Below are 16431 nucleotides of genomic sequence, written 5' to 3' on the forward strand. Positions count from 1 at the left end.
TTGGCCACCCATTCTGAAACTAACTGCAGCTCTTTGTTAGTGTTTGTAGTCATTTCACTTGCTATAGTAGCTGACGTGTATAGTGTTGAGTCATCTGCATACATAGAAACCTGGCTTTACCCAAAACCAGTGGCATGTCGTTGTAAAGAATGAAAATGTAAGGGGCCTAAACAGCTGGCCTGGGTAATTCCTGAGCCTACCTGGAGTATGTTGGAGAGCTTCCATAAATGCCTATGTGTTCTGCTTAGACAGGTAATCTTTATCATCAAAATAGCAGGGGTGTAGCCATAATAATAATTTTTTCTAGTAGTAGATTATGATCGATAATGTCAAAAGCCACACTGAAGTCTAACAAAACAACCCCCTGCAATCTTTGTATCATCATGCATCTAGCCAATCATCAGTCATTTGTGTAAGTGCTTGTTGAATGTCCTTCCCTATAAGTGTGCTGAAAGTCTGTTGTCAATTTCTTTACTGTAAATAGCATTGTATCTGGTCAAACACTATTTTTTCAAAAAGTTTACTAAGGGTGGTAACAGGTTGATTGGTCGGCTTTTTGAGCCAGTAAGGGGGCTTTACTATTCTTAGGTAGCGGAATTACTTTTGTTTCCCTCCAGGCCTGAAGGCACACACTTTCTAGTAGGCTTAATTGAAGATATGGCAAATAGGAGTGGCAATATTGTCCGCTTGTACGACCGTCTGAGAGAGAGGGAGTGGACCAAAGCGCAGCGTGATAAGTGTTCATGCTTTCTTTATTAAAACTGAACACTAAATAACAAAAACAACAAGAGACGAACGAAACCGAAAACAGTTCTTGTGGTGCAGACATCCGACATAATCTAACAAAACATCAACTACTTTTCTCCTGGGAAGGTCAACCACATGTGGAGTGGCGTCGCTCGAGTCTGTGGGTTGGAAAAGGCTACCTTAGTTTATGACGTGTCGCGGGGCCGTCGCGCGGAGGTTGCCAGGACCACGCGACGGCGCTAGGAGCGGCAGGCGTGGCACGCATGCCATGAGTCTGAGAACACACCGGGGCGGGCCGGCAAACGACGATAGAGGGTAGCGGAGACAACAGTAGGGAAGAAAGCGGTGAGATGGGCAGCCACCGACGCCGACCAGTCGAGCGCGACCAGCAAATGGAGACAGGTGGGGAAGAAGGGATCTGCGTAAGGATCAGGGCGTGACACCGCTATAGTCCGTGAACAGTAATTTTCCGGTGCCAGTTGTCAGACCCCGGGCCAGGTCGATTAGAAAGGCCTGCTCGCTGAAGTGTTTTAGGGAGCGTTTGACAGTGATGAGGGGTGGTCATTTGACCGCGGACCCATTACGGGCGCAGGCAATGAGGCAGTGATCGCTGAGATCCTGGTTGAAGACAGCAGAGGTTTATTTGGAGGGCAAGTTAGTCAGGATGATATCTATGAGGGTGCCCATGTTTACGGATGTATGGTTGTACCTGGTAGGTTCCTTGRTAATTTGTGTGAGATTGAGGGCATCTAGCTTAGATTGTAGGATGGCCGGGGTGTTAAGCATATCCCAGTTTAGGTCACCTCACAGTACGAACTCTGAAAATAGATGGGGGGMAATCAATTCACATATGGTGTCCAGGGCACAGCTGGGGGCTGAGGGGGGTCTATAACAAGCGGCAACAGTGAGAGACTWATTTCTGGAAAGGTGGATTTATAAAAGAAAAGCTTGAACTGTTTGGGCACAGACCTGGATAGTAAGACAGAGCTCTGCAGGCTATCTCTGCAGTGGATTGCAACTCTGCCCCCTTTGGCAGTTCTATCTTGACGGAAAATGTTGTAGTTGGGGATGGAAATTTCAGAATTTTTGGTGGCCTTCCTAAGCCAGGATTCAGACAAGCCTAGGACCTCAGGGTTATAGATGATAGATGTTAAAACTATGTATTGCTACCACTGTATCATCACCACTGTATCATCAGATAATGCTACCAAGGCATTATCTAAGTTTCCGAGATATGAAGAGTCAGAATATGAATGTCATCTGTTACAAGCAAGTTATGAACCTTGTTTCATGAACCTTGTTTCTTAGGCTACATATGTTARTATYGCCTATTTTTAGCACTTTTCTGGGTTGTTTGATTGTTGTCGCATAAAAAAAATATTTTGCTGTTTGATAACAAATTTCTCCATAATTCTGCTTAAGAATGGAAGGTTGGAGATTGGCCGAAAATTGCTAAGAGCTGAATAATCTAGATGACTTTTCTTCAGWAGGGGTTTCACCATAACAGTTTTTAGTGCGGTTTGGAAAGTGCCTGTGAACAGGGAGTGATTAACAATACCTTGCAATTAAAAACTGTTTTGAAGAAGGTGGTGCGGATATGATCGAGAAGGCAGGTARAAGGCTTAAGTTGTGATATCACTTTCCTGAGCATGTCTGAGTAAAACAGGGAAAATAAATCCACAGTGCMTTTGCGTGATAGGCTAGGGCACATATCATCAAACTTCTCATCAGGTCTTGCTTGACTGATACCCAGCCTAATGTTGGTTATCTTATCTCTGAAATATGCCGCAAACTCATCACATTTAGATGTGGAGGAAAGTTCACTTAGGTTTGAGGGGGTAGGATTTATCAGGCCATCAATGGTCAAGAAGAGCATCYTTAAATTATTCTGATTAATAGTGATCAAGTTAGAAAAATGAGCCCGTCTGGCATTTCTAATGGCCTTGTTAAATATGCCAAGATGCTCTCTCAGAATATCATAATGGACCTGCAACTTTGACTTTATCCCCTTCCGCTCTGCCTTTTTGCAATTTCTCTTTAATTGATTTAGTTTCCTCACTCATCCRAGGSGCTCTCYRTTTGGATGTGKMCTTWTTCAACTTTACTGGAGCTATGGCATCAWTGGTTACCCTTAATGTGCTATTMAAATKATCAACTAAATCATTACAACGGTAGCACAGAATAGGTGATGGAGTATTGTTCATRCRYTCAATKAAATCTGTAGCAACGTCAGAGGTAAGATAACGTTTCTTAATAATGCCTTCAGTATTATCCTGTGCTATGGGCAACAAGGTAGTAAAAAACACACAGTGGTGATCAGATAAAGCAACATCAACAATAGAGGATATGTCAATAGAAAGTCCCTTGATAATAACCAGGTCCAGAGTATGTCTGAGGTTATGGGTGTGCACAGTAACATGTTGGATAAAGTCTATAGATCTCAAAATATTCATAAATTCAATGACCTTGGAGTCAGTCTCTTTGTCAACATKAATATTAAAATCGTCCAACACARTGATTTTATCATAGTTCTCARGGACAATAGACAATAGYTCAGATAAATCAGTAAAGAAAGTTGGTGCAGTGTTTTGGTGGCCTATACAGGGTAATGGCCAGCACTGGTGGATAACATTTAAACAGTATAGCATGATGCTCAAAAGACCCAAAGTCGCCAAACAAAATATCCTTACAGCTGAGAGCAGTATTAAAAGTAGAGGCTGTCCACCCACCCTCTTACCCTTTTCTGATAGAGTATCAAARGCTGTAGTCCGGGGGGTAGGCTTCAATAAGAGCGGCACTAGAGTCTGATGACAGCCGTGAGAAACATGCAATCAACTTTGCGCTTAGTAATGACGTCATTCATGAGAAAGGTTTTACTAGTGTTAAAAGCATATTCAACGGGGCATCTGCCTCGAGGTGACACATGGAATAACATCCAAATTATTAACGTTACAACCATGTTTTCTGACAGTCTCCAATCTAACAGAATGGTAGGAGATGACAGTTTGTATAAACTCACTAGAAGGCGGAGTTAAAGGAAGATAAATTAGGTTACTCACATCTACAGGAGCTTAATGCTTTCCAAGTCGCTCTGTTGCATACTTTTCTGACCGAGAGAAACTGGTAGACTACTCTTCACACATACAGACCCTGTATGTCAGTCTCAAAAACAGTTTGCGATGTTGCTGGAAATAATCTGAGGTTGTGCATTCAAATCCCACGTAAGGACATGTTGAATAATAATTACTGTATAAATAAACATACACAATATAGTCAAATATATATTGTAATTTGAAAACACTATGTTAAAAKCACTGTGTGTATCATGAAGACTCATTTTTGTTTGCAGGGCATCACCTGTGAAATCATGTGTAATATCATCACATGTGAAGTGTTCCAAAAACATAGTATATAGTTTCACATGATTTCACAGGTGGAATTTTTTWAATAAATGTGTTGGTTTACAGGGTCAGCGCTTTGCTCAAGGGCACATCAATAGATCTTTCACCTTGTCGGCTCAGGTATTTGAACCAGCAGGCTTTCGGATGCTGGCCCAACATTCTAACCCAGGGCTCTTCAACCCTGTTCCTGGAGAGCTACCATCCTGTAGGTTTTCCCTCCAACCCTAATCTAGCGCAACTGATTATAATAATTAGCTGGTTGATAAACTGAATCAGGTTAGTTATAACTGGGGTTGAAGAGGAAACCTACAGGAGGGTAGCTCTCCAGGAACAAGTGTAACGGATGTGAAATGGCTAGCTAGTTAGCGGTGGTGCGCGCTAATAGCGTTTCAATYGGTTACGTCACTCGCTTTGAGACCTTGAAGTAGTGGTTCCCCTTGCTCTGCAAGGGCCACGGCCTTTGTGGAGCGATGGGTAACGATGCTTCGTGGGTAACTGTTTTTGATGAGTGCAGAGGGTCCCTGGTTCGCGCCCGGGGCGAGGGGACGGTCTAAAGTTATACTGTTACATTGATGCTGTTGACCCGGATCACTGGTTGCTGCGGAAAAGGAGGAGGTTGAAAGGGGGGTGAGTGTAACGGATGTGAAATGGCTAGCTAGTTAGCGGTGGTGCGCGCTAATAGCGTTTCAATCGGTTACGTCACTCGCTTTGAGACCTTGAAGTAGTGGTTCCCCTTGCTCTGCCCGGGCTGCGGCCTTTGTGGAGCAATGGGTAACGACGCTTCGTGGGTAACTGTTGTTGATGTGTGCAGAGGGTCCCTGGTTCGTGCCCGGGGCGAGGGGACGCCATAAAGTTAAACTGTTACACAAGGTTGGCGAGCCCTGCTCTAACCACTAGCCTACCTGCCGCCATGCCAAGATCATCACATATGAAGTGTTCCAAAAACATACGTTTTCACATGATTTCACATGTGCAAAACTGGTATATGTCACGTGAAATCATTTCTCCGTAAGAGTACTGCACCACCACTCAAAAAAGCTTTTTACATTGAAGTATTCAATGACATTTAAACAAAACACAGTACAAATAAAATAAGTGTACTTTATATTTTATCATGGGACATAAAATARGAAATGTGGAGGAGTGTATGTGAGATTACCTTGTCAGTATAGTCGGCACTGGCCCCCCAGAGCACTGACCCAGAGGCCCCCAATGCTGCACTTTCTCCGATACTTCTGATCAGATCCTCCTGGGAATGACAGACATACAGTATGACAGAAACTCCTGCATGAAACTCAGCTGAAGTAAAAAATACATTTGTAATAGTGTGTGCACTGCATGTCTTGAAAATTTTCTTGTGCGTTATCAGCATTTAGTGAGCACACGTTTTCATTGCACAAAGGTAAAGATAACATAAAAGTATATTGAAATTGTGTAGCACTCAATATTGAACTATTAAGTAATTGACATCTAATGCCCTCACCGTACTGAGAAACTTATTTTGGTCACGGTAGAGTGGGCGTGAGTACACATAGATGGGCACAGTGTAGGGGCGTTTGGGCAGAGCTGCCACCCTCACTGCCTCCTGAACGCGGTTTCGGACGAAAAGCGCCACGTTGGCACTGTTGTTCAGCGATGCAGGCAGGTAGACTGAAGGGTATAGAGCCGTGCTGGACTCCCAAAGCCACAAAAGCTCGTCGTTCTGGCTCTTGGTCTTGTCGGAGCATTGCCCTGTGTAGTCTGGCTTCTCCCAGCCATAGTTGTAGCAATCGGGGAACAGATAGAACCCCCATTGCTGGCTGGGCCGCTGGCTGATACCTAGCATCATGGTTCCCTCCATGTAGTTGCGGGCTGCAGTCTGAAACTGCTTCTTGGCCTCAGTGTTTGCTTGTGATGGGGACAAAGAGGGGTCCTTCTCTCGAGCGTAGGCAATGGACAGTTGACGGTAAATATTCTTGGACCCCCAGTTTCTGTCCCACAGGGGGCGCCAGTCTTCCCAGTCAATGACGGCCAGTCCCGGGGTTGTGTCAGAGGGGATGTAATGATTGATGTCACCATAGGCCTTAATCAGGTGGGCCGTCAGGTTGCCCTTTTGGGGGATGCCACCATTGAACTGGCGATGGTTGTTGGGGTCAACGTGAGGGTACAGGCCCAGGCGGTCGACGTAGAACAGGGTGAGGAACTGACCAGGAACAGCAGCAGGCGTGGTCACTGCTTTGAAGGACCAGGTGTCCAGTGGGATCTGCAGCCTCTTGCATGCAGGGGTCGGGGTATTCCATATACCCACAAAAGGATGACCGTCAAACAGTGGGGGCTCCGTTGTAGGTAGGGGGGAGACGAAACTAAGACACGCCAGAAGGGAGAGGGCAAGGGTGGGGAGTAGCTGGGGAGCGCCCCTTTTCATCTGGGAGAACTGGTCCATCGTGACTCCTCTGTGAAAAAAAATACAGAAATACATGTGTGGCAACTGGCAGTGGAGGAATATGACTTCCCAACAATCTCTGTATAGCTACAGTGAGGTACCTTATTACGTGTCTTTTCAGATATCTTTACATCTTACAGCCAGTGATAGCCATAGCAGAGAGAAAMGGTGATAGAGCCAGTGGTGGCAGTTATTAGAACGTTCAGTACACAAGCTGCGAATGACAATGTTCAACTGTTACAAAGTCAGATGACAGACTAATATTACGGATATTACCAAATAACCAGAAGACAGSCTACTAGTCCTTACCTGTGCGTAATACACGGTTGGAGCGCAATGACACAGTAGAGAAATCATATTTTTATACCTTTGGGTTAATCTATTCCATTTGATGTCATGTTGTGTCAAGTGCTCATTCAACATGTTCCTGTTTGTTGTACATTATGATTTATCATTCAAGAGCTTTTTCCGTGGTTCCAAGAATGACTGTTATTGACTATGTAATAGGCAGATTAGAGAGAGACAGAGCAGAGCAAGGACATACAACGGTTCATATTTGCAGAATTTCAATCTGGCTGTCAAGGTATACTTGTCTCTGGTATCTGAAAATAACAGGAGATGATATATCACCTGTTATTGTAAAGCTATTGCTCRACCTTTTGACAAACCTCAGGTCTTGACAGAATTCTTGACATATGAAATGGGAGTTGGTAGAACWAAATTCTAAATTCTTAAGCCGGCCTGATTGGACAATATACCCTATGCACTTATAATGTCACTTTCTGCAAATCAAACATTTTCCATGACCTGATAGAAAAAAAATAGGCATATTAATAATATAATTTTCATTTTCTTCTCCTCTGGATGGGAGCAAGTTGCTGGCACATCAGGCTCCGAATCAGATTGCAGGCTTTGGGGTGAGAGAACAGTTAAGTGCTTTGATCAAGCAGCTACCACACTTATGTCAACCAGTAGAACAGGTCTGGTACATTTCTGTGAAACTATTTATTTTACTGTTATCTGGTCTCCTATCTCTTTTCTGTACTCAGGAAAACACAGATGCCCTTCAAGGCACCTGACCTCTGGAGTGTGCGGAGGATATCAGTGTTTATCTGCAGTTAACAGCCTAATACACTGTTACATTGTGTGTGTGTGTAAGAGAGAGAATGTGGCCAAATAATCATGCAATAGAATCCAAGTGTTAGGGCTCACTTTCAGGGACACTTTAAGGGTAATTTAATGGCTTCTAAGGGCTGATTTAAGGGCTACTAATGGCTGATTTAAGGGCTGATTTAAGGGCTACTAATGGCTGATTTAAGGGCTACTAAGGGCTGATTTAAGGACTACTGTAGTAAGGGCCAAGAATCTTGGAGAATTGTCATTGATACATTGTCAATTGGAAAATAGTCAGCCATGGTTCTTGATATCAGCATCCATTTACTGTGATTAATTAAGTTGCTTCGATTAGGAGGAAAATGAAGAGACAAATTAATGTATTCAAAATTATTTACATTTTTGGTAACACTTTATTTTAAGCTGCACATTTTAGCTACAAATTTGTGGTTTATAAGCGTGTATACAAGTAGCTAATAAGRCCTTTATTATGTCTTATAAGCCATATATAAGGCCTTAATTTGTGTTTTTTCTWATTCAAACATTATAAGTYATGYGTTAATTGCCCATCCTTAAAAACCTMATTGTTAGTCATAATAAAGACATATTAGTATTTAATAAAGAGCAAGTTACACTGTAAACAGACTCATAGTATGCTGTCTCAATGTAGAACTAATAAAAGCATAGTACCTTAACATATGTTCCCTGTGCTAAAGTGCTACCTTACATTCTCTAAGATGTTGACATATATCATTATTTTAAGATGGTCATACCATGGATCATTTAGCTATTTGATTTAAAATTTTAGGACCCCTTTAGGTATTCATAAAAATATCTACAAAAATGTTTGATAAAATATTGAATTTGACCTTCACTACCGAATCCCATAAAAACGCATTGAATAACACATGCATAAATGGCAAAGAAGACAGTCAACATTATTTTATAAGGAATAAGTGTTTGTCCTATATCTAGGAGATATAATAAAGCTTTAACAAGSCACACCTGTTAATTGAAATGCATTCCAGGTGACTACCTCGTGAAGCTGGTTGAGAGAATGCCAAGAGTGTGCAAAATATATTTTGATATGTTTAACACTTTTTTGCTTACTACTTGATTCCATATGTGTTATTTCATAGTGTTGATGTCTTCACTATTATTCTACAATGTAGAAATAGTAAAAATAAAGAAAAACCCTTGAATGAGTAGGTGTCCAAACTTTTGACTGGTACTGTATATATATATATATTTTTACACATATTTAACACCTTTTTTGGGTAGGTACAAAACTACCTCAATACTTCCATTCATTTTTTAAACCGTTACCGGTTACTTTCAGACGATTCCCGTGACACTTGTGGGGGTCGTAGAGTAAAACGGAGAACATCATCATGTTTGTGAGAATCTCCCCTTTCAACATTAGTTTGTTGCCCAAATGCTTCAGGCACTACAAACAGAAGATGGCACATCAACGATACAGACTTCAGACGAGTCCTGTGGGGCTGGTGGGGGTCATTGAGCAAAACGGAGACCACCATCGTGCTCATGAGAGTCTCATCTTTCCATAGAGTGGTCATAACTCTACAGTTATTCGGACTCTATAGCCGTTTTCGTGAGAAGATAGATTTTCGGGATGACAAACACTGCTGTATCTCGGCCACCTTCCACCACAGTTGCGGAAGGCCGCCATAGGCGGATGCGATGGATTGAGACGCAGCTCATGCAACAGATTTCTCTCTAACTTCAAGTAACAGATTTTAATGGGGATTTTTTTTATTATGGTACCTAGATTGGCACACCGGTAAGTCCATAGACTCTAGGGGTAAGGATTGGCCAGTTACACATGACTAATAATGTTCGATAAAGAAAACATTTAATAGGCCTAATAAATGTCTAACAAGATATAATAACAACCTTATTAGGAATTTACACACTTACAAACTACAAATGAGTTTCTAATATGTGTCCCTTAAAATAAAGTGTACCATTTGTATGAATTTTTTTGCAGTCCATTTACCTTCAATCAACACTTTTCACATGTTTCATAATCCTTGTGTATTTGTTTTACTATCTTGGAATCCTTGAACAAAAAAAAATAAGTTACTGTGAGCCACCATCAATCACTTCACTTAATACACTTATTAATTATATATTTCTTTTTTATTTAACCCTGAGTTAACAAGGCAAGTCAGTTAAGAACATATTCTTATTTACAATGACGGCCTACCAGGGAACAGTGGGTTAAATGCCTTGTTCAGACGCAGAACGACAGATCTTTTACCTTGTCAGCTCAGGGATTCAATCCAGCAACCTTTCGGTTACTGGCCCAATGCTCTAACCACTAGGCTACCTGCCACCCCAATATACTGTATTAGCCAGCTCCATTGCCTGCCAATCAAGACTGATGTGATTCTGAGATTAAATTCCACTTTGAGTCAATGCTCAATACTCAAAAGTAGACATAATGATAAATACAGGAAATGTTAATGAAGTATGAACTACTTACAGTTGAAGTCGGAAATTTACATACACTTAGGTTGGAGTCATTAAAACTCGTTTTTCAACCACTCCACAAATTTATTGTTAACAAACTATAGTTTTGGCAAGTTGGTTAGGACATCTACCTTGGTTGCATGACACAAGTAATTCTCCAACAATGGTTCACAAACAGATTATTTCACTATAACTCACTGTATCCCAATTCCAGTGGGTCAGAAGTTTACATACACTAAGTTGACTGCCTTTAAACAGCTTAGAAAATTCCAGAAAACGTCATCATGACTTTAGAAGCTTCTGATAGTCTAATTGACCATTTGAGTCAATTGGAGGTGTACCTGTGAAAATCAAAAGAAATCAGCCAAGACCTCCACAAGTCTGGTTCATCCTTGGGAACAATTTCCAAATGCCTGAAGGTACCACATCATCTGTACAAACAATAGTACGCAAGTATAAACACCATGGGACCACGCAGCCACCATACGCTCAGAAGGAGACGCGTTCTGTCTCCTAGAGATGAACATACTTTGGTGCGGAAAGTACAAATCAATCCCAGAACAACAGCAAAGGACCTTGTGAAGATGCTGGAGGAAACAGGACAAAAGTATCTATATCCACAGTAAAAAAGCGTCTATATCAATATAATGAAAGGCCCTCAGCAAGGAGAAGCCACTGCTCCAAAACCGCCATAAAAAAGGCAGATTACGGTTGCAACTACACATGGAGACAACGATCGTACTTTTGGAGAAATGTCCTCTGGTCTGATGAAACAAAATAGAACTGTTTGGCCATAATGACCATCGTTATGTTTGGAAGAAAAAGGGGAGGCTTGCAACCCAAAGAACACCATCCCAACCGTGAGCACAGGGGTGGAAGCATCATGTTGTGGGGGTGCTTTGCTGCAGGAGTGCAAAGTGTCTCCAAATGCCATGACCCCAAGCATACTTCCAAAGTTGTGGCAAAATGACTTAAGAACAACAAAATCAAGGTATTGGAGATGCCATCACAAAGCCCTGACCTCAATCCAATAGAATTTGTGGGAAGAACTGAAAAAGTGTGTGCGACACAGGAGCCTACAAACTTGACTCAGTAACAGCGCTGTCAGGAGGAATGGGCCAAAATTCACCCAACTTATTGTGGGAAGCTTGTGGAAGGCTACCCGAAAAGTTTGACCCAAGTTCAACAATTTAAAGGCAATGCTACCAAATGATAATTGAGTGTATGTAAACTTCTGACCCACTGGGAATGTGATGAAAGAAAAAAAAGCTGAAATAAATAATTCTCTCTACTATTATTCTGACATGTCACATTCTTAAAATAAAGTGGTGATCCTAACTGACCTACAAAAAGGGAATTTTTACTCAGCGTAAATGTCAGGAATTGTGAAAAACTGAGTTTAAATGTATTTGGCTAAGGTGTATGTAAACTTCCAACTTCAACTGTATATGAACCACTTATCCATACACATTACACATCAACAAAAAGTAAAGCWTCCACAAAGAAACATGCCTTATAATGCTGCTACATCAGTTATAAGACTAGCCCTTAGAAAGAACATTTGGTACATTGTACAGTGCCATAGTGCATGGGTAAACAACAACATGAACAAAACTGGCAAGATTTTAAACATTTCTGTTCTTTCCATTCAAATAAAATATAGTCCATATGTAACTTGTGACATATAATGGTTTACATTCCAGTTTAGTATGAACATTTTACATATATCATTTTACACAGTTTCACACATTTCAAGAGTAACCTGGGTAGAAGACACTGAATTTGATGTTGCAAAAMAAATTGCTTCTAAGTGTCCTAATTAGTATTGACAAAGTACTAAGGAGGAAAGGCAAAGGGTGATGAGATTAAATGCCTTGTCTCTTCAATTGCTGGTTACCCACTTTCTATCTGCACTTCAAGCTTCAAYGTCAGAGTGATAAGTAAGGTTTGCGATTCTTTTTGAACTGTGAATCAATGAGATGTCCAGTCTAAATATAACTTTGCTTGAACACCAATGTTTGCAAAAAGTCAKAGCACCGATGTTGCACAACATTCTTATATGTCACCTATTACACAGTGATCCATGTTGAAGGCCATGTGGCCAAAATGTGATGTGGTTCCTAACATGTTCGATAAAAATACACCAATTTGATAAAGGCTTTTTCAAATTGCGCAGTGTCTAGGAATTTTTTCAACTTTATTGTTCCTTTAATAGTCAAATTAGATAATCTATTTAAATTAATTATCATTCAATGATAGGCTTACCATTAAAAAATAAACATCAAGCTTATTGCTATATGAAACTGCACACTATTAGGGGAGACTGGAGCCACACTCTCAGATACCTTTTAATTGGCAGTGCTTACAATGGTACCAATATTGATAGCGGTGAGGTGACAAGTTAGGAAGTTACCTCACTTTCAGCAAATAAATGCTGTTGCTGGCAACGCATGCCTAAATGCAAAATGACAAAAGAATTGAACCAGAGTGTATATTGGTCCCATTGTTAATATAATCAGACTTTACAAATGAAGTATGTATGASTTATGAATGTGTTATGTAGTCATTATGCAGGTACCCTTCAAGTAAAGCGTTACCCACTATAATACAGGACCCCTGTAGGAAGACGGCACAGCATTACGTAATAGCAGTTCCCATGGAAGTGACTTCAAGCTCTGTCTCCCCTACCCCAAACAACACAAGACACCTAAAGTGCTATTATCAGACCACAGTCACACAAAGGAGAAATTCAATAGAAGGAGCAACACCACCGAGCTAAAGCTGTTCCCGGTTTGTGAAGCAGCACTTTCCCTCTGCTCCTCCTCCCCATCCTCCGCCTCTCCCCCCTCCTCTTCCTCCTCTTCTGCCACCACCTTGTTCAGGCTATCACACTTCTCCCCGGCGTGTCCCTCGTAGCAGTGACAGTGGAACCTCTTGGCCAGTAGTTGGAGCTCATGCAGCGAGTGCCTGCCCATGACCTTAAAGTCCCCGTCCCCCGAGGGCTGAATGTGGTAGCTGTCTCCGCTCAGATGGAGGTAGTACGGGGCGTGGAGGTCCCTGCGGACACAGCGGCCGTTGCTCTGGCACAGGAAGCCACTGCAGACCTCTGCGGCCCGTGTCACATTGGTGATGTATTGACCCAGGCGGTGGTTGAGGAAGGACTTCACCTTTGTGCAGTTGTGCTGAAGACGGGTGAGAGAGAAAGAGGAGGGGGGGAGAAAGAGAAGGAATGGGAGCAAGAAAGAAAGAAGGAGTAAGTATTTTTGTTTAACGAAGAGAAAGTCAAACGACTGAGGGCATTGTGCAATTCATGATAATCCATTGACATATATACTTTAGCGAGCACTACCATACTGTCATAACTATTCTCTGTGGGTTGTCAACTATTGTCAACTAACWATTTTTTCCCTCTCTATATTTATAGCATTAGTATGTAGTTTTGTGCAGATTTTTTAAATACTTTCTACAGCAACTCAAATTTCAAGAGAAGAATGTTTGTAATACACTTAGGAATGCATGACCTTTCTTCTCAAAGCCTCATTTTGAATGGCAGATTTACACAGGCCTTGGAAGTGTTGACAGCGAAAATAAGTCAAAACAAAATGAAATTGATGTACAGCAGATGCTGCCCCTAGGGAGCACTTTATTTTCATAGCTTTAATTAAGGATTTTCCTTTCTCAGAGCTGTTAATTGCCTTATCGCCAGTCTCTTTAGCTCTACCCTATTCTAGCTTGTGTAACACTTTGCTAGTCAAACTGTAACACTAATTATACATTATACAAAGGGTGGGTCTAATCCTGGATGCTGATTGGTTAAAACCACATTCCAGCTGGTGTCTTATTATGTAATAGATCATTTACAGTAAAGATATATAATGAGACTCACTTTGGAGGAAGTGAGGTTGAGGTCTCCCCAGATCACAAAACCAGCAGCCCCCAAAGCAGCACTCTCACCAATGGTGTGGATCAAGTCTGTCTGCAATACACACAAAGACACGCACACAGGATATTACACCACATTCTATATTACACCACATTTTGTTTATACACATTTTCTTTATACAGCCACAAGATGGTGCTAATGTCTCCTCAAGAGAGGCAGGATTGCCTGCACTCAACTGACTAGACAGTTGACTGCTGAGAGAGACAGAGAATGGCAAGATAATTTTAAGAAATCATTAAGAAATAAATTATGTCATAACTGATCCTGTATATAAAGGATTACACAGGTTTTATAGTGTGGAATATTAATCAGTGAATTACAACCCTATTTGGATCATGTATCATGAAGTGCAATGATTTGTTCTAGCCCAACAGCAACACACCTGGTGGCCTTGATGATAAGTTAATTTGTTGAATCAGATGTGTTAATGATGGTCTGGATAAAAAACATACACATCCTGTAGCTCTCCAGGACCAGATTGATAACCAACTGGTCACTTGATTTTAGACCTTTGGGTTACTAAGTGTAGCAGTCTTACCGTGGTGAGGAAGGCCATAGCCTCATCCCTGTACCCTAAGCGTGTGTACACAAATGTGGGCAGCTCAAAGTCATGCGAGGTAAGCCCAGCTATCCTCAGAGACTCCAGCACCCTGAACTGGGAGAAATGGAGGTTGCTGACACTGTCTGTTTGACTCTTCCTGATAGCCACTGAGGGGAACAATGCTGTACTGCTATTCCACAACCAGAGCAACTCGTCGTTACGCAGGCTCTCTCGCAGGGGGCAGGAGCCTGTGTAGTTGTGCTCATGCAGGTTGTAGTTGTGGCAGTCCGGRTAGAGGTAGAAGCCCCAGAGTCCATTGGGGCGAAGGCGCGTCCCTAGCTGGACTGTCCTCTGCATGAATGCCTGGGCACTCCTCTCAAAGCGTTTTCGCGCCAGCACCTCAATTTGTGATGGAGTCACATTGACATAGGCCTGTGCGATCATCTCCCGGGACTTGCATCGGTAGATGTCCTTCTTGTGCCAGTTGCGGTTCCACTGAGGCCGCCAATACTCCCAGTCGATGACTGCCAGTCCAGCAAAGTCCTCAGAGGGCATAAAATGGTCGATGTCCTTGTACGTCTTGAGGAGGTGGGCCTCCAGGCTGCAATTCTGGGGGAGGCCTCCATTGATGGGGACACCATGGTCCGTGTAAAAAGGGTAGAGGCCCAGCCGATTGGCATAGAAAATGGTGACATTCTGCCCAGTGCGGATGGCCCGCGGGCTGCCACTGATGTGGAAGAGGTGCTCYAGGTTGGCCYGGACATTGTACTTGACAGTGCACAGGTCCAGYGGTGCATTCCAGGCAGCAATGAAGGGCTTGCGGCCCACCAGGGGCAGCTTGGCGGGCTTCTGGCCGAAGACGGCATGAAAAAGTAGCAGGAGCCAGGAGCAGGTGAGGGCACAAGCCACAGGCACGACGTGGTGATGGTGGCCACCGCTGATGGGCAACATGATCATCCTGGGGCTTGGTTCAACTGGAGGGGCCATCAATCATCTTGGAGAGAAAAAGGAAGAAGACAGAGAGTAAGATAGTGAATGATTCAGACAGAAGAAGAAAAGAGAGAGAAAGGGAGGGAGGGAGAGAGGGAGTGAATGATATAGAGGGCTGATGGAGAGAGAAAGAGAGGGAGGGTGAGGAAGAGAGAAAGAGAGAGAGAGGCAGTGAGTGAGAAAGAAAGAGCGAAGACATCACAGATCATAGATTAGGAGTCGTTTGATCATATAGTGTTTCAAAATAATGTTAATCAGCTTAAAGAATATTCAATATTGTACAACAACGTTAATCAGATTACAATACAGCCTTTATGACAGTGCAGGATGTTTCCACAGAGGCGAAGAGTTTGCACCTGTGCGAAAAGTTAGCTGCTCAATTAAAATGGCACCGRAGAAGAAGGCTGACGTTTTATGTGTTTTTTATTCGTTTATTTACGTTGTTTGTAACTTATTTTTTTACTTATTTTGTACATAATGTTGCCGCTACCATCTCTTATGACCGAAAATAGCTTCTGGACATCAGGACTGCGATTACTCACCACGGACTGGCAGAATCGTTTTTTTCCTTTAACGAGTCTGATGAGCCCGACGCGATTGATATACTGCTTTCTCGGGAACAGGCCCAGATCCCCGTGATTTGCGCAAAGAGGAGGCGGAGGAAAAGGGGCCAGAGGGTGGGCTGCCTTCTAGGAATTCATAGGCGATCGAATAAACCCCCACTTCCTTCCATTCTGCTAGCAAACGTACAATCTTTGGAGAATAAAATCAATGACCTACG

At 42.4% G+C, this 16431-nt stretch overlaps 2 protein-coding genes across 3 annotated transcripts in view; both read right to left on the minus strand.

Moving 5' to 3' along the window:
• LOC111962171 (hyaluronidase-5) overlaps nt 1–6923 on the minus strand; it is a 14403-nt gene extending 7480 nt beyond the window's left edge. The window contains exons 1-4 of one of the 2 annotated variants that reach the window (XM_023985047.1): nt 6880–6898; nt 6672–6784; nt 5632–6580; nt 5308–5397 (exon numbers count right to left, since the gene is read on the minus strand). In XM_023985047.1, the coding sequence (XP_023840815.1) occupies nt 5308–5397; nt 5632–6570 (1029 nt within the window). In that variant the 5' untranslated portion in view covers nt 6571–6580; nt 6672–6784; nt 6880–6898. Of the gene's footprint in view, nt 1–5307; nt 5398–5631; nt 6581–6671; nt 6785–6879 lie in introns of both variants that reach the window. The other variant, XM_023985046.1, reaches the window with a different exon arrangement.
• Nucleotides 6924–12800: 5877 nt separating this feature from the next.
• On the minus strand, nt 12801–15617 carry LOC111960955 (hyaluronidase-4-like). The gene is made up of 3 exons (XM_023983108.2): nt 14658–15617; nt 14063–14152; nt 12801–13358 (listed from the first exon to the last, which is right to left on the minus strand). The coding sequence occupies exons 1-3, from the start codon at nt 15615–15617 to the stop codon at nt 12909–12911; spliced, it is 1500 nt and encodes a 499-aa protein (XP_023838876.2). The 3' UTR covers nt 12801–12908.
• Between the last annotated feature and the right edge of the window lie 814 nt (nt 15618–16431).

Source organism: Salvelinus sp. IW2-2015, linkage group LG4q.1:29 (genome assembly GCF_002910315.2).
Source record: "Salvelinus sp. IW2-2015 linkage group LG4q.1:29, ASM291031v2, whole genome shotgun sequence".
Taxonomy (NCBI): Eukaryota; Metazoa; Chordata; class Actinopteri; order Salmoniformes; family Salmonidae; genus Salvelinus; species Salvelinus sp. IW2-2015.